We start from the raw sequence: 21,016 nt of genomic DNA, 5'->3' as shown, positions 1-21,016 counted from the left end.
GAAAAGCCACGGGCAGCCATCTTAAAAGTCCTGGTAACCAACAATCCACACTAATAGCCATAATGGAAATGGGTAAATATTTTGTTTATTATATCTTCTATGTTCTCTTAAATATTGATGTTTTTAAATATTCTATTATTGAAAAGTTGTTCTCCCGAATCAATAACCGCCTTTTAGATTTCTCTCTAAATTTAGTTTTTCATTATAAATTTCTTTTTGCATAGATGCCAATTTTATTGACAAACTAATGTCTAATTTATTTCACATTGTTAACCACTTACTTACCTGCAGTATAGTAATGGTTGGACGTGTGAAATACAGACATTCTGTTTGATTGTCAATCATCAAGAGGTTATTGATTCTACCGAGAAGTGATAATTAAGTCCAAAGTACGACACTCCCATTTAAAATGTCAAATGATCAAGTAATGCAATCTGTATTTTAACTTCATGTAAATATTTGTCTTTTGTCAACCAATAAATTTTAAACTATTTTTATGATCACTTGTCTCCGTGAATACATTTCACATGTATAGAGTGGGTCATATAGATTGATTTTGTATCTTAAAAATTACTTAATAAATATTGTGCGGGAAAATGTCCTTAAAAAAGCACAACACTTCTTATCTCATCCAAAAAGCGGGATATAATTTATAAGGTAATTTTTCCTCAGGGTGTCCGTTAATCTAATTCCTAAGTACTTAATATCTTGTTTTCATATAAAATGGAATTCCTTTGCAAGCCTTCCCTCCAACTTGTTTATATTGATATTCAATCTTTCCAACTTGCTGCTTTTATTTTAAGATTAGAAAATTAGCCATATTTTCTCAAGACACCCAGCAAGTTGGGAATCGTTGCCCTGGGGTGCGAAAAAGAAAAGCACATCATCAGCAAAGGCTGCTACCTTATGCAAGGGGCAGCCCTGCCTAGTTCCATTTCTCATTAAAAAAGGGCGAGGATGGATATCCAGTCACAGATGTTTGGGGGTCCTTATACAATACCTGGATTCAATTAAGCATCCTAGGGCCTAACCCCATGATCTCCAAGACTTTTAACATATATCCCCAGTCTACCCTGTCGAAGGCCTTTTCACCGTCCATCGACAGGAGTAGACTGTGGTCCCCTCCGTGCCTAGCAGCCTACAAAAGCATTAAAGCCCGAACACCATTATCCCTGCCAGATATAAATACAGTCTGGTCAGGATGGACTAACTCAGTCATCTTCTCCTTTAGTCTATTTGCCATATACTAGCAGAGAGTTTATTTTCCGCATTTAATAAAGCGATAGGTCTATAACTGGAACATAGTTTGTTATCTTTCCCTTCCTTTGATATCAATGTTATAGAGGCCGACAGCGCATCTCTCCCCATATCACATTCTCTACCCACTTGATTCCAATACTGGCATAACTTGGGCACTAGAATATCTTTAAACTTTTTTTTAGATACAGTGATGGGGGCCAGACAGGTTCATGAGGGGGACTTTTTTAGTTTCAGATATTTCTCTCTCTCAGTTATTGAAATATCCATGGAGGTCCCTATAGTTCTCTGATAGTGTAGTTAATGTACCAAGTTCACAAAATTCTCGAATCCTTTCTCCCCCTCTTCCTGCCCATCCTGGCATTTCTTCTTTACTGCATAGAGGGCCTCATCATTTCTAAACTCCTGTGCTATCTCTTTTGTGGTGTAAACAATTTCTCCGGCCTTATTTTGAATTTTTTCAATAAAGTTTACCTCTTCTTTTTAACCATCCTGGATAAGTGCTTACTTGATTTCCCCATAGATACTGATTCTGTGTTATCCTATTAATCTCTCTCATAGATTCCAAATACATAATGTCATTTAATTCTTCCCTTTTTTTTAACCAAAGCATGAAAATCTCCTGAAGTTGTCCCTTCTGATTTTTATGTTCTTGTTCTAATCTAGAGATTTCTTCTATAAGCTTCTTAATATCCCCCCCCCCCCCCCCCCCCCCCATCTTTTTTCCCCTTGACCCTATGGAGATAAGGATCCCTCTTATATACACCTTATGCGCTTCCCAAAGGTAGTGGCTGCGATTTCTCCATTATCGTTGTTCACAAAATAAAACTCAATTACTTTCCGAACTTCTGCTACTACCCCTTCATCCTGTAATAAACTTTCATTCAGCCGCTATGTACACAGTACCTTTGAATCCCTGGGTCCCCATCTTCATAATGACTAGGGCATGATCGGATAAATGACATTTCAATCTTGACTTCCCCTACCTGATCCAACAGTCTATGGTCCACAAAAACAAAAACAAAAAAAAAACCTAATCTTGAATAGGTACCGCCCAGGGTCCAGCGATGTCGGCGGCAGATGACGAGGAATCACTCGTCTCGCTGCTGCCCCCGCCGCCATCCTCTGTCAGGGAATCGGGAAGTGAAGCATTGCGGGTTCACTGCCCGGTTCCCTACTGCGCATGCGCGAGTCGCGCTGCGCATCTCTTCTGGTCCCCCGCTGTGTCCTGGGAACTGTGCGTTTCCCAGAACACAACGGGGGGGGGGGGATTGGGGCGGGGCATCTGCCTGGAAGTGGGTGCAGATACATGGATTATCCAGGTAACTGCACCCCCCTGAAAGGTGCCGATTGTGGCACCGGAGGAAGGGGGGGGGGGGGGGAAATCAGATTAGCAGAACTTCCTTTAGGGTGAAGAACCGCTTTAATTTGTAAAGCCTCCATTTTACTTTTAAGGCCTCTTAGTTCCTGTGCTTGTTTTCCCGAATTTTCCTCCACTTCCTCTACCCTCCTTAGTAAATGGGACATATCCACCCTTACGTTGTTAATTTCGAACTTCATTCAAGGTTACTAAACATTTTCAACATTTCTAATTTTGTCGGTAATTGTCTCATATCTCCTATGTTCTCCAGCTCAGCTAATACTCCTGCCCCTTCCATGCCCATTTCCTCCTGGGGCTTATTTTCCTGTTCTACCCTTAGTTTATCAAGCTCCTTTCACCATTTCTGCATACCAAGATCTTCTGGGCCACTAGAAGCACCAGCTTATTTTCCTGCAAAGTTGTGGTAGTAGCAGCAGAATAGGAGGGAATGCATAAATCAGTGAGAACTGATGCCACGGAGTCACCAACGCATATGTCCCACATGCAAGTGGATCCCTTGTTCTTGACACAAAGTCGATCTTGGCGTTCTTGTTGAAACAGATCTACAGCCGGGATCCCCCATCTTTGGCATATAGCCAGGAAGATGTCAGAGTGAAAAGACCATTCCCCTGGGAAAAACCGCTGGCGACTTAAGTAGTCCGCCTGCCAGTTCCCTACCCCTGGAAAGAAAAGTGCCGATATGCATGGCACATGCTTTTCTGCCCAGATTAGGATCTGGTTTACCTCTCCCTGGGCTGCACAACTCCTGGTGCCCCCTTGGCGATTGACAATGCCACAGCAGTGGCTTATTTCAGATTGCATCCTGACAGGACAACATTGCAACCTGAATGTCCAGGCCTTTAGGCTAGGTACGCCACCCAAATCTCTAGAATGTTGATGGGCAAGGTCCTCTTGGTTTTGGACCATTTCCCTTGGACAGTCAACCCTTACAGAACTACTGCCCAACCCAAAAGCCTGGCATTGGTTTACCAGTTACCTGGAAGGTGGTAACGTACACCTACGGCAAAAGTGGTCAAGTGGTTTTGTCAGACTACTCTAGGTTACACCCATGTACGATTTTGAGCCTACATGACTGAAATCCAATGAATGAAAAAAACGGTGGGACAGGGAAACATAGGCTGGGGAGAAAAGGAGGTAAATGCTGATATGCTATAGCCAGGCAAGGGACATGGGCTTTGACTCCCTGCTAACTTCTAAAGCACATTATGAGAAGCTCATAGGGGTTGATTTACTAAAGGTAAATCCATTTTGCACTAAAAGTGCACTTGAAAGTGGTTACTTTAGATCTGAGGGGGAAGATCTGAAAGGACTGCCCAGCACAGCTAACAGTGTTTAAAAAAAAAAAAACCGGAGTTAGACTTACCGGTAACTCTTTTTCTAGGAGTCTTCCAGGACAGCCTTTGAGATATAGGGCTCCTCCCTCCGGGACAGGAAACACGTCAAGCCAATTAAATAAAAGGTGTGGTCCTCCAGGCCCTCCTCAGTTTTACTCCAAGAACCGCCGGGAGGCTCTGAAAGACATAACACACTAACAATCATGTTAATACACATCCTCACCACTTAGTCCAATTTAAACAACTTTGGGTGGGAAGCCAGGCTGTCCTGGAAGACTCCTAGAAAAAGAGTTACCGGTAAGTCTAACTCCGGTTTTCTCATATCGTCTTCCAGGACAGCCTTTGAGATGATAAGCAAGGAGCTCACCTTGTCAGGGCGGGACCACTGCCTGGAGGACCTTACGTCCAAAAGTCTGCTCTTTATCAGACCATAAATCCAGACGGTAATGTCTTGCGAACGTTGAGTAGCTGGACCACGTTGCCTGCTTTGCAGATCTCCTCCGGAGAGGCTCCAGCCCTCTCTGCCCATGATGCGGAAACCGCCCTTGTAGAGTGTGCCTTAACTAAGGGTGCTGCTTCCCCTCTAACTCATAGGCTTTAACTATCGCCATTCGTATCCACCTGGCGATAGACGCTTTGGACGCCTTGCAGCCCTTGCGGGCGCCCGAAAAATTAACAAAAAGTGAGTCTGACTTCCTGAAGACCTTAGTGGCTTCTAAAAAAATCAATAGACTTCTCCTGACGTCTAACAAACTTAAAGATCTCGCCTCATCCTTGTCTGAGGTTGAGAAAAAAGTTGGCAAAATAATATCCTGTGTCCTATGAAAAGTGGACACCACTTTAGGAAGAAAACTAGGATCAGTCTTAAGTACTACCCTGTCCTCTAAGATTAACAGAAATGGCTCTCTGACCGAGAGCGCTTGTAGATCACTGACCCTTCTAGCTGACGTGATCGCTATCAAAAATACAGTCTTTAGTACAATCCACTTAAGTGAAGCCCCCTCTAATGGTTCAAATGGATCTTGGGTCAGAGCTCTAAGAACCAAGGCCAAATCCCAAGTAGGACAGGACTTCATTCTCACAGGCCTGGATCTAGATAGAGCCTTGAAGAAGTTCCTGACAAATGGATTCTGCTGAAGGGAGGACTGAAGGAAAACACTTAAGGCCGCCACCTGTACCTTTAGAGTGCTGATAGATAGGCCCAGTTCTACCCCTGCCTGTAGAAAATCTAGGACTGCCGGGACCCCGGGACTTGCAATCCCCTGTTCTCGCAACCAGGAATTAAACCTCTTTCCTACCTTGGCGTAAATTGCCCTAGTAACAGGTTTACGGCATTCTAACAAGGTCCTAATCACTCTCTCTGAGAAACCCTGTGACCTTAAGATTTGTTCCTCAGATACCAGGCCGCAAGCTTGAGCCTCTCTATCTGAGGGCACAGGATCGGCCCCTGGGAAAGTAAGTCCTCCCTGACTGGTAGAAACAGCGGAGGATGTACGGCCAATCTCTTTATGCTGGCAAACCAGGGTCTCCTTGGCCAAAAAGGAGCTACTAAAATGAGGTCCGTAGTTTCCGAACGGAACTTCTGCAGAACCTCCGCCACCATCCTTACGGGAGGAAAGGCGTAACACAGGCCAAACATCCATGGATTGGCAAGGGCGTCTATCCCCCTGGTCCGATCCTGTGGGTGAACCGAAAAAAATTGTGTCACCTTCCTGTTGCCTTCTGTTGCAAATAGGTCTATTTCTGGCCTTCCCCAGCATGACACGATCTCCTCGAACACTTCCTTGTTGAGGGCCCACTCGTCCTGACCTATCTTCTGGCGACTGAGAAAGTCGGCCAGGAAATTCTGGGTTCCCTTTAGGTGAATGGCTGATATTGAGGACAAATTCTTCTCTGCCCAGCAGAAGATTTTGTCCGCAATTACCTGCAGTGCAGGGCTTCTGGTTCCCCCTTGCTTGTTCAGGTAGGCTACTGCTGTCACATTGTCTGAGCGAACTTGCAGATCCCTGCCATGTAACCGGGACTGGAATGTTTCTATAGCTTTCCAGACTGCCAGAAGTTCCTTCTGGTTTGAGGAACGACCTGTCTCTAGGTTCGACCAGGAACCCTGGGCTAAGGTTCCCTCTAGGTGGGCACCCCAACCCAGCGCACTGGCATCGGTCGTGACCACCACCGTAGCTTGTGGGGACCAGGGAAGACCCCTGTCTAGGTTGACCTGGGCCCGCCACCACCAAAGAGACCTCCTGACTGCCGAGGATAGGGGCATAACCTGATCCAGGCTCTCCTGCCTGCCATCCCAATAACGGAGCATGAGTCTTTGTAAAGGACGCTGATGATGTCTTGCCCAGGCCACCGCTGGAAAGCATGATGTCATCAACCCTAGGACTCTCATCACCTCCCTGATCTGGGCTTCCCGACCAGATTGAAGCTGGGCTACCGCCTGCTCTAGCTTGCCGATCTTCTCCTCCGGAAGAAATACTCTCATTTCCACTGAAGAAATCCTGTATCCTAAATACAGGACCTCCTGTGAGGGGGTCAGCTGGGATTTTTCCTGGTTTATCAGCCACCCCAGTGAGCGCAGGAAAACCAAGGCCTCCTGTATGTCCCTCTGCAGCTGTTGGGCCGACTGGGCTATGAACAGTAGATCGTCCAGATATGGGATCACTGTTATAGCCTTGAGCCTTAATGGGGCCAGTGCCTCTGCCAGAACTTTTGTAAAGACTCTTGGTGAGGCTGAAAGCCCGAAGGGGAGAGCTCGAAACTGGAGGTGTAACACCCCCGTGTTCAACCTCACCGCCAACCTGAGAAATCTCTGAGATTCCGGATGAATCGGGATATGCAAATATGCATCCCTGAGATCCACTGTGGCCATGTGACAGCCCTGAAACAGGAATTTGGTTACCGAGAAGATTGACTCCATCCGGAACCGCTTGTATTTTATAAATCTGTTCAGGGGACGGAGATTCAGTATTAACCTGAACTTCCCCGAAGGTTTCTTTACCACGAATACGTGGGAGTAAACCCCCAAGCCTCGCTCCTCCTGAGGTACCTGCACCATTACTTCTTGGTCCACCAGATCCCCCAGAAGAAGAGCCAAAGCCTCTGCTTTCTCTTGGTCCCTTGGTAACCTTGTTACTTGAAAGTTCGGGAGGGGAACTGAACCAAACTCCAACCTGTAGCCGTTCCTTACAAGATCTCGAATGAACGGACTTTCGGTTGAAGCTTCCCACTGTGGGAGGAACTTCCCCAGTCTTCCTCCCACCGGGACGCAGGAGTCACTGGGTTTTAGGGGAGGGTTGAGGAGGATTGAATAAGATACCTCCTCTGCCTCTTCCCTTGTGACCCGTCCAATGCTTTTTGGGGCGAACCTCCCTTTCCTGCAGGTTTTGCTGCCTGGGGCTTCGAAAAAGGCGTTTCCCTTCAGGTCTCTTTTTCCTTTCTGGGAAAGCTTTCTTCCTATCCTGCGTGCGCTCTAACGCCTCTTGCAGGCCAGGCCCAAACAAATGGTCCCCTGAAAAGGGTAATCCACACAACTTTAGTTTTGAAGCTGTGTCTCCTGACCAGGTCTTAAGCCAAACGGCCCTTCTGGCAGCGTTCACTAGTGCTGCTGATCTAGCAGCCAGTTTGACTGATTCTGCCGAGGCATCCGCTAAAAAGCCCACCGCTTTAAACAGTAGCGGAAAGGACTTCAACAGCTGTTGCCTAGAAGTACCTGCAGAAATATGTGATTGTAACTGTGTAAGCCAACACTCCAAGTTTCTGGCCACACAGGTAGCTGCTAGGGCCGGTTTAAGCCCGATGGAAGAGGCATCCCAGGCTCTCTTGAGCAGCAGATCTCCCCTCTTATCCATAGGGTCCCTGAGTGAACCCATATCATCAAAGGCCAAATCTGTCTTCTTAGAGACCTTAGCCAAGGGAGCGTCTAATTTGGGAACCTTGTTCCAGGGATGCACCGCATCCGATTCAAAAGGGAACCTCCTTCTAAGGCTACCTGAAAAAAAATGGCCTTTTTTCCGGTTGTTCCCACTCCAGCAGAATCGCCTCCACTAGCGACTTATGGACGGGGAATACCCTGTCTTTCATTACACTCGACCCTTGATACATCATGTCGTGTTTTGAAAGCTGGACCTGTTCTTCTCTGATCTCTAAGGTGTCATATATAGCCTTGAGGAGGTCACCCACATCATCCAAAGACAGCTTGTATCTGGCTGATCTAATGGCCTCTTCCTCCCCCTCAGATTCTGAAGTAGACTCTGTCCTAGAGGAGGCTAATGACCTGGATAACCTCTCCCTATCCACCTCCTCCTCCTGACTTGGTTCGGATAAGGAAGGCATACTCACGGCTCTGGGTAAAGAGACAGAAGGACCCTGCATCCTATCCATCATGTTTTTAAAAGATTGGAAGGTGGATGCAATCTCATCCTTTACGGATGTTAAAACATTGTGACAAGCTGCCACCGAGTCCTCTTTTACCAGGCTACTGACACAATCTGGGCAAAGCGGCTTCTCCCAACCGGTGCCTAACTTAGCCCCACACACGGCACATTTCCTTCTGGGTAAAGGTATCTGGGCTCTGTCCTGTTTAACCTAAAAACAAAGAAAAACAGGGTCCCATTAAAATACCACCCCTGACCACACCACTGTGCTTCTAGGGTCTGTTTAGGAAGTGCCCCCCTTCACCAGCAGGTTCTCCACCCCGGGAAGGTGCTACGGGTCAGAGTGACCCCCCACCCCCCAGTGTAAGTCCTGGTCTGCCCTCACCAAGCTTACCTGAGAGGTACTGGAGCCTGTTGAACCGGAGTCCACCTGCACAACCGCACTCTCCATGGTTCCTGTGTATCACTCAGTCTCTCTGAGCCTTCACACTGCTCCAGGCAACCCTGTAGTCACACCGCCGCGCCCAAAGGACTGGAACGGGTCCTGCGGCGCCCCCTGATGACGCGAATCCGGCGGAAGTGCGTCTCTCCCACTTCCGTACGCCAGAGCGCAAAAACTCCGCCCCGACGCCGTGCGTTCTTACGAACGTACCGCTCACAGTACCCGAACGCCGGTCGGTAGAGCGAACGTCTCCCGCCGCCTCCGACCGACAGGTACGAGCGGTTAGCGCTCCGAGGGGGAGATTGCCGCGTATCGGGGTCCCGTTCTCTCCGAACGTTTAAATGGCAGCGGGGACTGAAAGCTACCCTCTCCTCCCTTCGTTCGGACCGAGGGGTGCTAAGGGCCAGGTCCATCAAGGCGCTCTCCCCAGGTAAAACCCCTGAGAAGGAGCTCCCCTTACCAGTTCCAAGACGTGCTCCTTCCCGTCCGGCAGGAAACACAAAAACTGAGGAGGGCCTGGAGGACCACACCTTTTATTTAATTGGCTTGACGTGTTTCCTGTCCCGGAGGGAGGAGCCCTATATCTCAAAGGCTGTCCTGGAAGACGATATGAGAAAAAAAGAAGAGCAGTAGACAGTTCTATTTGGTTCTGGGAGGAATGTCTGGTGCAAGATGTGGAAATCTGCTCAGAACTCCTAAGCATTACTGCCAGAGTCTTCCTCTTTCATGATCTCTGAAACAGACTTGTGCAATGAAGCAACAGCAAAAGACAAAACATGGTAGAGCTTTACATGATTCTTCCCACCAGAGTCAGCACAGGCCACCCACACAATATATGGAGTCTCCAGTTTCAGCACATGTGAGCAGAGACAAAACAGTGTCTCTACATACACCATGCAGTACAGAGGCTGTTGACAATCTAAGGGGGAGCTCCACTTACATCAAACTGTGCTGGACAGAAGAAGATCTACTTACACTAATCAGGTCATCTCGAGCTTTTAGAACCTTCAATCGGGCTTGGTTAAGCAGATTGGACATCTGACTGAAAGACAAAAGATGAGAGAAAGGTATGTATAGAGGAGAGGGGGGGGGGGGGGAACCCACAAGACACACCCCACACATCACATACCCAGCAATCTGTAGAATTAAATTAGGTGAAGGGTGCACTTCTGGTGACCATAGTGTACTCACATTTTTTTCTGCTGCTCAATCTGCTTCTCCTTCTTCTCATAATACTCCATGATCTTTAACCTCTGCGTTTGCACAAGACGACCCTTTTCAATGTTAAACTCCTCCTCTGCCTGAGAAGAGTTACAGAATCAAAAATTGAATTATTAGATGATTAAAACAGTGTTTCCCACTAGAAAATTCTTCCTCCATCCAACTCTCCTGAAATCTGCACTGCTGGGAGGACTTGGCTCCATCTAACCCTCAACTCATGAAATAATCTGCTTATTACTCCAACTCATCTCCTGAAATACTTCATGCCTTCCTCTCACTGTCCTTTCCTAAATACTCTGTTCTGCTAGAGAACGCTACTTCTTCCTCTATTCCACTCTAATGAAATACGCTGAACTACTGGACCGACTTTAAAGGCTCCAGGTTTATAGCAGATGTGCTTTGATAAGCAGAGTATGTTACATGTGGCAGCAGCCCTGCTCTTCCTCGGACACTCACCTTGGCATCAATCTCTTCTGCTTTTTCATTGGCCTCCTGCTCAATGAAAGCCATCATGTGCTTGATCTAGAACACAGAACATAAGACATCAGCATGAAAGACACAAGGCATTGCTTACACCATTAGAGGTCATTAAATGAGGACATTGCCTTCTATTAATGTCACAGGTAATGATCATTTTTTGAGTATGGACTACAGTTATCAATCCAGATGTTTTTATGTTAAAGTAATTCTTGTTTGATTAAGAAGGGGGTGGGTCTCAGCAGGTCAGAGGGAGATGAGATCTGCGGCACTGTAGCGAGGAATGCAACATGTCACCACCCTCATTTCCTCTGTACGCAACACCATCATTTTGGAGGTGATGGCTCAATCACAACACAGACCAGAAGGTTAACACTCATATCGTCCAAGCCATACAGCCATTGAGATTCAGATCCCCACATAATCCCAAATCTAACTGTTGTCTATGGGATGAAGCAAGGTTTCTGTTCGATAGAACAATTTGGTAAAGGACAGCAAATGCACACAATGGAATGTTGATCAATGGACAGATATCAAAAGAGGGGACAGCTTGTTAAACAGCAACAAGATTCATTTGTAAATTTGACAGGATTTTTAGCGAGTTTCTTTTTGGGGCAAATAACTTTTAAACTACACATTTAACATAAAAACGGATTGAAATATACAAATATTGCATCAACCGATTGCTGTTACACTTGTGGCCACTGTTCAATCACTTAACAATTCTTTGCACAGAAAAGGATTCAATTAGCAAGGCAAATCACAATTTCATATACAAGTACGAGAGAGATAGCGATAATAAGTCTTTACTGACGCGCAGTGATAAGGCAGCAGCGACTGAGGTCCAGCGCCGACGACTCCTGCTCCACAGACAGCTCAGCCCCGCACCCAGTGATCCTGTAGGAGGAGCTCCAGAAGCCCAGAGCGGGAGGCTCAATTCTTCACCGCTATGGTCTCACGGAGAGCCACACAGGGGACACTTCCTGCCAGGGGTCCCACGCTTCCAACTGCTCTACAGTGCTGCATCTCCCCCCTTTACTCTGCTCACAGCCCTGCCCCTCCCCACTCCTAGCCACATATGGCATAGTGATGCCAGCCGTCCGGTAATGACAGGACTGGGGTCTGTCCATGACTCCCATTGCACCTGGCTGGGGATGGCAAGCTCAGATCATGCATTGCCAACCCACCATACCAGAGAATCAGTGTTGCAAACCAGTTATCAAGCCATTTAGGTGGCCCTTGCACTTCAAACAGTTGGACACCTCTGTCTTAAAACCCAATATGCAACTTTGAACATATAAAAAGGTTCTGGCACTACTTTGATGCTACTTGAGTGCCAGAGTGTAATGTTGCACAACATGAACAGAACTGTCATAAATGTCCTGCCCCCCCCCCCCCCCCCCACTGCATAGTTGTGACTCCTAGCCTAAAACAATCAGCATATGCAGATAATGTCCACTGTGTAGCAGCAGTGATTTAAAGGGGTTGTAAAAGTTAATCTTTTTTTTTTTTTCAAAATAACAAAATGTTATACTTATCTCCACTGTGCAGCTCGTTTTGCACAGAGTGGTCCCGACCCTAGTCTTCTGGGGTCCCTCGGCAGCTGTCTCAGCTTCCCCCAGTAAGTACTTCTCACGTTCATGCGAGCTCCCTCACACGGTGAGAAGCACTTGCGGGCGCGCTCCTGTGATACAGACAGTGTTCTGTCATAACATGTCCGCCTAGCGAATAGTGTCCACTGTGTACTGCGCAGGCGCAGCGCTTGCACAGTACGGAGCACAAGGAGATTTGGAAAATCTCCGAAGATGAACGGCGCCTGTGCCGTGAGTCCAGGTGCAAGCCCCACCATCCAAGTGGACATAGGGCTGTACATAGAGGGCAGCTCGCCACGCTTCGGGCACGGCCTCGCTCGGCTCTTTTATATTCTAACTCTATGTCCACTTGGATGGTGGGGCTTGAACCTGGACTCACGGTGCAGGCACCGTTCATCTTCAGCTATTTTCGGAATTTGCCTGTCATGGGTACTGCGCATGTGCAGTACACAGCAGAAACTATCCGACTGGACACAGGCAGCTGTATCACTCGGCCCCGCCGCATCATTGGATGTGATTGACAGCAGCGCAAGCCAATGGCTGCTCTGCTTTCAATCCATCCACTCTAGACAATCAGCGGCCAGGCTAAGCGGACGTTGGGGGCGGGGCCTGTGTCGCTGGCACTGTCAGATGTTTTTTCACCTTAATTCATAGAATGCATTAAGGTGAAAAAAATATTTACATTTGCAACCCCTTTAAAGTTTAACAGAGGTGCAGTGCCCTGTGCCATAGTGACTTCCAGCACATTGTGGAAAGATGCAGCAAGGCTGCATTTGTCCACATCAGCATTGCTATGTGAATGAAGCCTATAGAAAGCAATTTTCTCATTGTTGCCTGGAAGAGACCTGCACTGATCTTGTGTAGGAAAAACACTGTTCACCGCACCATGTGTGAAGCTCTAAATCTGTGTAATTGACCTGCACAATGTAGGATTGGAACCTATAGTCAGGTCACAGATTTACCAGTTATATTTTTAAGGATCGGAGGAGAACATTGAAGTGAAGATGGTAAAAGGTGAAATAATAATAATATTTGATGGTAGAGGTGAAACCCACAGCAAGTGTATGCTCAAAAGACAAGGCTGGTGATAAGGCAGTGACAACACCTCCTTGTAGTCACTCACAACACTAGATATTTAGGAAACAGAAGACACTGAAGGTCACTCACAGTACAAACTGGGCCTCACAATACCTGGTCTGTGGTCAGAGACAATCCTCAACATGAACTCCAGGAGACCACTTACCTTTTGACTCCATTCAATAAAAGTCCTTTTATTCCTCTGACATGGGACAAACAGTTAATATTTCACACACCAAGTCCCTGAGCAGTTTGTCCCATTGCAGAGGAATAAAAAAGGACTTACTGAATGAAGTCAGCAGTGTATGGCCATTTACTTTTCTATTGCTCAGCTACATTTGAGCAGAGTGACAAATTTGGAGCAATTTTGTGCTTTTTCTTTTTTTTGTTTTTAAAGATATTAATGGAAAGTCAGTTACAAGGAAAGGGAAGAAATCTTTTTATGCATTTGCACTCCGGTGCAAATGCACACCAATTAAACAAGAATCTTGAGGAAACGTGCTTCAAATCATTCAGGTGTGAAGGGGTCACTCTGTAGGTCCTACTGAGGAAGTGGCAGTGAAAAAAATCTGCAAGAGTGTCCCTGGCGAGTGGTTGAGGATCACTGTTGATATTGGCCTGGAACCCGCAGCAACAGTACTGTGCTGCCCCCCAGTGTCACAGATATGGAAAAGGGTCTCCCTTAAGGTTGAGGGCAGCGCCCCGACAAGTTCTCTTTAAAGTGTACCTCCAGCCAATCTAAGAAGGATGGTGAGGAAATGAGAACCCCAGTCAGTTTTACTTCTCTCTGGGGTTCCATTTTAGTGATTTCCAATCACTCCCTGCCTCACTGAAAACGGTTTCCACAAATAGAAAGTCATCTCCAAAAATATGGAAAGGTTTCATCACAGTAAGAGCTGTGAAAATGTGGAATAGACTCCTTTGAGAGGTGGTTCTGGGCAGCTCATTAGATTGCTTTAAGGCCTGGATACTTTCCTGAATGTACATAATATAACTGGGTACTAACATTTATAGGTAAAGTTGATCCAGGGAAAATCTGATTGCCTCTTGGGGGGGGGGGGGGGGGTTATAGCAGGAAGGAATTTTTCCCCTGCTGTAGCAGACTGGCGCATGCTCTTCTGCGGTTTTTGCCTTCCTCTGGATCAACTGTGGGTATATTGGGATTGTACAATTTTTTTTTTATTTTTATATATGGGTGAACTTGTATCTTTCAACCTGACTATGATAAATACTATAAACCTTTCTGTAATAATTGGGGTCTCATCTTGTGCACAATATTCCCAGTTCTGTCCCATTGCTGCAGACATTACACAGGTGAATGATGGGGGTCATTCTGCACAGTAGATTCTCCTTAATACACTAAATACTGCCAGTGATAAGAATCTTCTATGATGGCGCTGTGGGTGGAGCCAGGAAATCACAGGCTGCTAGAAGCCTACTAATATCAGTGTCATAAAGAGGACCTGTCTGTACACCTGAGATCCCCATCACAGCACTGTGTTTACAGGAGGGACAGACTCTGTTATTACCTAAACAAAGAGTCGGCCTCATCCTACATGCGATTCCTGCTCCAGCCAGATGTCATCTAAGTTCAGGCTCATGGCAGATCCAGCCAGGAGCAGAGTGAGCCGACATCACTGTTTACAGTCAACAAGAGGCGAGCTGCTCACCTGGAAATGCAGCCCAGAAGGCCAGCCTTCAGCCCAGTACTGGCTTAGCATCCTACTGACCCAAGGCTCCAGACTCATGGCTGCCCTTCCCAAATTCCAATTAGAAGCTTCCAATGACATCTAACACGAAACTGTCATATGTGTTATGGATCCTGCCACTGCTCAGATCTACTTCACAGAAGATCCCTTCCCTGGCTATCAAGCTGATCCTTCACCTTTAAAGCTGATTGAGTTGCTGACCAGGAATAGCAAGCAAGAGAAGGATTTTTGCCTTTTCTAGGAACTGAGCATTTTCTAAAAGAGGCCAGCTATGGCAACCTTTAACACTATAGAGTCCTACAAAGGCTGCCCTCCTACTGAGTTAACTAATATCAGCAGCCATGTGTCAGTATGCTTAGAGCTGTAGTCCTTCAGCAGACAGAAGTAGCCCAGGGCTGGGATCACAGAAATACCTCCAGAAGGAGAGGGGGGAGGGGCAGCACCAAGAATAATGATACATTGTATGACCACAAAGGGGAACCTGAATGTACCATCATGTGACCGTCACCAATTCTCACTCCGATCACATGACACCGACTCACACAGAGCCACAGTGATTTTTTTTTTTTGGGGGGGGGGGGGGGTATAACGGGCAATGTTCATGACACAGGAGATCCCCATACAGATACAAGGCACACCCCACCCCACCCACCCTTCTCAGAAGCATCCAGTCTGCAGACTCCATGTATACCTCCCTCCTAGGATAGACATCGCCCATCCCCCTACAATTGGGGGCGGTGGAAATTAAAAGCCATTGTTGTTTTAATCAATCTGCCAATGTGGAGGACGAGGAGGCATTGTATTGTGACTCGCCCGTTCACCTCCGGGCCTCACTGCAGGGATCTCCCCCATAACATCACCTGATCAACCGAGGAGGAGCGCTCCTCCATCAGTCACCCTCACCCCGGGCTCTGCACACGCTCACCTGCTTCTGGACGTCGGCATCGCTGAGCGCCATGGTGGACAAACGAAGGATCAGAGAACTAGAATGATACAGAGAGCAGGGCACTCGTCTTATACCGAGATCAGCTGACTGAAGAAACACCCACTTCCGGGTCAGGTGACCATTACCGGGAGAAGGAGGCGCGTCCCAAACTGAGATTTCCCCGCCTATCTGTCAGCCAGACCCCGCCCATACGCTGGATCTCCTCTGCCTGGAGTAGCAAGGTCACCACTGACACCCATTCCTACCTCTATATACCAACACCTCCCTGTATATACCCCCTCCTACCTCTATATACCAACACCTCCCTGTATATACCCCCTCCTACCTCTATATACCAACACCTCCCTGTATATACCCCCTCCTACCTCTATATGCCAAAACCTCCCTGTATATACCCCCTCCTACCTCTATATACCAACACCTCCCTGTATATACCCTCTCCTACCTCTATATACCAACACCTCCCTGTATATACCCCCTCCTACCTCTATATACCAACACCTCCCTGTATATACCCCCTCCTACCTCTATATACCAACACCTCCCTGTATATACCCTCTCCTACCTCTATATATCAACACCTCCCTGTATATACCCCCTCCTACCTCTATATACCAACACCTTCCTGTATATACCCCTTCCTACCTCTATATACCAACATCTCCCTGTATATACCCCCTTCTACCTCTATATACCAACACCTCCCTGTATATACCCCCTCCTACCTCTATATATCAACACCTCCCTGTATATACCCCCTCTCCTACCTCTGTATACCAACACCTCCCTGTATATACCCCTCTCCTACCTCTGTATACCAACACTTCCCTGTCTATACCCCCTCCTACCTCTGTATACCAACATCTCCCTGTATAAACACTCTCCTACCTCTGTATATCAACACCTCCCTGTATATACCCCCTACTAACTCTGTATACCAACACCTCTCTATATATACCCCCTCCTACCACTGCCATCCCACTTACATCTATAAACCCCCATATACCTCTGTATACAACCCACATACCTACCTCTATATAAAGGAAAGCTAATTGTCCATATAGTTTTTATTGTATAAAATATAGACACAGGAATAGTTTTTTTCCCTTTATACTTCCATACATATTTAGGCCGACTTCACACTTGTACGACAAAGGCTCCGACAATGGGAGCACATGTCACATGACGTGTATAAAGCAATGGTTCCCTATGAGAGCCATCTTAACTGGTCCTAAACTACTTTGAAAAAGGTTCCTGCAATACTTTGGTCTGACTTTGTTCCTACTTCAGCCCATTGAATATTACTGAAGTTGGATCAAATTCGGATCATCATCTTAACTGATATTAACTTTGGCACGCGACTTGTGCTCTAAGGATCTTGGAGGGGAACCCCATACCAAAAAAAAAAAAAAAAACAGTCGGGGTCCCCCCCAATTCCATACTAGGTCCTTCGGTATGGTATGAATTTTAAAAAGAACCCCCATGCCAAAATTTAAAAAAACGACATGGGCCCCCCCCCCAAAATCCATACCTGACCCTTATCCGAGCGCTCAGCACGGCAGGTTATGAAAGGGGATGGGGACAAGCGAGCGCCCCCTTACCCCTCCTGGACCATACCAAGCCCCATGCCCTCAACATGGGGGGGGGGGGGGCACACCCTGCCCCCATGTTGATGGGGACAAGGGCCTCTTCTTGACAAACCTGGGTGGTGGTTGTCGGGGTCTGTGGGAGAGGGGCTTATTGAAATCTGGAAGCCCCCTTTAACGAGCAGGCCCCCAGATTCCTGCCCCCCCCCCCACCCTATGCGAATGAGTATGGGGTACAGTGTACCCCTACCAATTCACCTAAAAAAAAGTGTCAAAGAAATAAGACCAATACTCAGGTTTTTAACAAAGTCCTTTATTAACCACTTGCTTACTGGTCACTTAAACCCCCCTCCTGCCCAGACCAATTTTCAGCTTTCAGCACTGATGCACTTTGAATGACAATTGCGCGGTCATACAATGCTGTACCCAAATTACATTTTTATATTTTTTTTCCCACAAATGGAGCTTTCTTTTGGTGGTATTTAATCACAGCTGAGGTTTTTATTTTTTGCTAAACAAACAAAAAAAGATGGAAAATTCTGAAAAAAAAAGAAATCATGTTTAATAGTTTGTTATAAAATTTTGCAAACAGGTAATTTTTCTGCTTCATTGATATGTGCTGATGAGGCGGCACTGTTGGGCACTGATAGGCTGCACCGATGGGCACTAATAGGCACAGTTAAGGTGACACTGATAGGCACAGATAAGGTGGCAGTGATGGGGACAGATAAGTCGGTACTGATGGGCACAGATAAGGCGGCACTGATGGGCGCTGAGGTAGGCGGCACTGTTCCCTACTGCTAGGTGGCACTTGTAGGGGCACAGGAGGGCACTGAGGAGCTGGCAGCAGCTTGCAGTGATCTGGACTGATGTCTCTCTCACTGCCGCCGGTGATCGGCTTTTTTTTTTCTCCTCGCGCTGACAGCTGTGTTGACATCACATGATCAGTTGTCATTGGCTGACAGCTGATCACATGGTAAGGGGTCGGTATCGACCCCTTACTCCGATCTGTGATCCAGCGAGTCTCATAGACTTCAGGGGGTGCGCAGGCCGCTTGTACATGGGACAACGTTAATAGGCTAATGTAGCTGTCGTTCGGCTATAGCGTGGATCTCAAGTGGTTAAAGCAGCTACAGATTCTCCCTCTGATTTGTTCTTCCTCCACTGATGTCTTCATTCTCCGGTTCTTCACGCTGGGCTGATGACTTCTTCCTCTGCCAGTTCTTCCACCGGTTCTTTGTCTCTCCGCTGTCTTCTTCCTCTGCCAGTTTTTTCTCCGATCTTCTTTCAACGCTAGCTCCAGATGTAAATGTTAGCTGCGGCATGTTCCATTACTTATATAGCCATGGGGCATGGCCATCCTGTGATGTCATCTGGAGACTCCGCCCCTTGTGATGTCACCACCCCATCAAGTCCTGGACACAAAGGGCCTGGTATATGTTGGGATCAAAGTCGGATCCCGTTCTTTGAAGTCGGATGGAATTTGGGCATGACGTCGCAGGGCAAAGTTGGATTCACAGTCGTACAACTGTCGTGTCGTACCAGTGTGAACCCGGCCTTATACCATACTTCAATCTTTCCACATTTTCACACCTGGCTAAGTTCCTGGCAGCACTAGGGTCATCATTTCAAATCCCAACCACAGCACTACCTGCTTGGAGCCTGCATGTTCTTCCTGTGCCTGTGTGGGTTTCCTCCGTGTACTCTGGTTTCCTCCCACACTCCAAAGACATGCTGGTAGGTTAATTGGCTCCTAGATTGTAAGCTCAGGGCAGGTAAAGGCAGGAACTGATGTGAATGTAAATGTATATGTAAAGCGCTGTATATATTGATATGGTGCTAAATAAGTACCTGTAATAAATAAATAAAATATAGATCTCCTCTCTCACGCACATCTTCTCTATAATCAGCTCTCTTCACTTATATATACTGTGTATTGTATACACTCTCACCGGATACATATATCTATATACCTCCTTACCTCCACCATCACATCCATACCTCTACATACTGTATATGCCTATGTACAATGCCAGCAAGTCACCTCTATATTGTTCTATATAATCATCTGACTGCCATCTTATTTCTATCTGTGTATATGCATACCTCCCAACCATCCCTGATGCGCCGAGACCATCCTGGAAATTTATGTATGTCCCGGAGTCCCGGCGAATCAGGGTTGAGTCCCGGAATGGAGCCCAGTGCCGGAACAAGTTCGACACTGTGTATCAGGGACTTGCCAAGCAGGGGCACACTAGCGCGGGAACCAGTCACAACCCACCCGCGGCTTGTGCAGGGTGTCCAGGTCCCATGCGCCGCAAGGAAAGCTTTCAACAATAAAGGGCATCTCTCTCCGCTGGCTGCATCTGACACAGAGCTGAGCGGAGCACACTGAACCCGCCCCCTCCTCCTGTGATTTCCAGTGGAGGCACACCATTCTGAGCAGTGCTGATCTGGAGTTTTCAGGGATGTACATAAGGGTGGAGGGTTGGGGGGGGGGGGTCCAAACAGCATGGAGTTTGCACAGGGTGGGTCACAGTGGATTATTCAAAGTCTTCTCTTGCCGGCCGTGACACTGCTACTGATATGTAGCCTGTCATGGAGGAGCTGCTGCTCAGTGCATCTTCTGGGACTGGGAGATATGCAGGGAAAACCAAGCTGCACAGGTACATCCTATTTTTTTAGCCAGGCACAGCACTATTTTTGTTGGATGGGGGCTTGTACATTAAGGGCTCCTTTACGCTTGCTTTGGCTTCAACACACATTAACGGCTAGTTTACACTTGCTTCAAAACAAGGCTTCAGCAAGCTTTGTTAAAGCTCTCTGAATGCCAAAGCTCATTTAACAAAGCTCATGTCGCTAAATAATATGGTTAGCTTACAGTCCTGTTTACACCTTGCTTTTGCTTTGCTTCGGCTTTGCTTCAAAAATGATACCCCATGTAGCTTTAGTTGTGCTTCAAATTGTCTTCATAGCCTCCAAAGACGTCTATGGCAAAGCTCGCCTGAAGCCCCACCAAAGCCTCATCGAAGCCCATTCAAATCTCCACCAAAGCCTCATCGAAGCCCATTTAAATCCCCACCAAAGCCTCATCGAAGCCCATTCAAATCTCCACCAAAGCCTCATCGAAGCCCCATTGAAGCTCCACCAAAGCCTCATCGAAGCTAACCATTTTATGTAGTGACATGAGCTTTGACTGGTGTTCAGAGATCTTTAACAAATCGTGCCCAAAGCCATGTTTTGAAGCAAGTTTAAACTAACCCTAAAGGAGAAATACAGCCACAGCTTGCTTGGCTGTACTTCTCCTATGGATTACAGGAGTGCAGTTCATTCCTTCTTAGCCCTTGTACACACGGTCGGAGATTCCGACAACCAAATCCATCGGATTTTGTCCATCGGATTTTGTCCGAAACTGTTGCATACACACGGTCGGACAAAGTTGTCGGAAAATCCGACGTGATGACATTATTTCGTTACGACGGGACTACTTTCACGCTAGTAGCCAATAGCTTTGGTGTAGGAATTTGATCTGAGCATGCGTGGCACTTTGTCCGATCTGAATTCTCTACACATGATCGGAGTATGTCCGATCGGAGCATTTTGTCAGAAAATTTTACC

At 47.0% G+C, this 21,016-nt stretch overlaps 1 protein-coding gene across 1 annotated transcript in view; it reads right to left on the bottom strand.

Moving 5' to 3' along the window:
* Nucleotides 1-15,950, bottom strand: part of ATP6V1E1 (ATPase H+ transporting V1 subunit E1) — a 25,049-nt gene extending 9,099 nt beyond the window's left edge. The window contains exons 1-4 of the mRNA XM_077468856.1: nt 15,792-15,950; nt 10,468-10,533; nt 9,982-10,091; nt 9,766-9,832 (exon numbers count right to left, since the gene is read on the bottom strand). Of these exons, the coding sequence (XP_077324982.1) occupies nt 9,766-9,832; nt 9,982-10,091; nt 10,468-10,533; nt 15,792-15,824 (276 nt within the window). The 5' untranslated portion in view covers nt 15,825-15,950. The remainder of the gene's footprint in view (nt 1-9,765; nt 9,833-9,981; nt 10,092-10,467; nt 10,534-15,791) is intronic.
* Between the last annotated feature and the right edge of the window lie 5,066 nt (nt 15,951-21,016).

This window comes from Lithobates pipiens, unplaced genomic scaffold, assembly GCF_037356315.1.
Source record: "Lithobates pipiens isolate NorthernLeopardFrog02 unplaced genomic scaffold, aLitPip1_a1.2 Scaffold_8, whole genome shotgun sequence".
Lineage (NCBI taxonomy): Eukaryota > Metazoa > Chordata > Amphibia > Anura > Ranidae > Lithobates > Lithobates pipiens.
The sequence above is the reverse complement of the archived record's forward strand: the minus strand, read 5'-3'. Positions and strand labels throughout refer to the sequence as shown.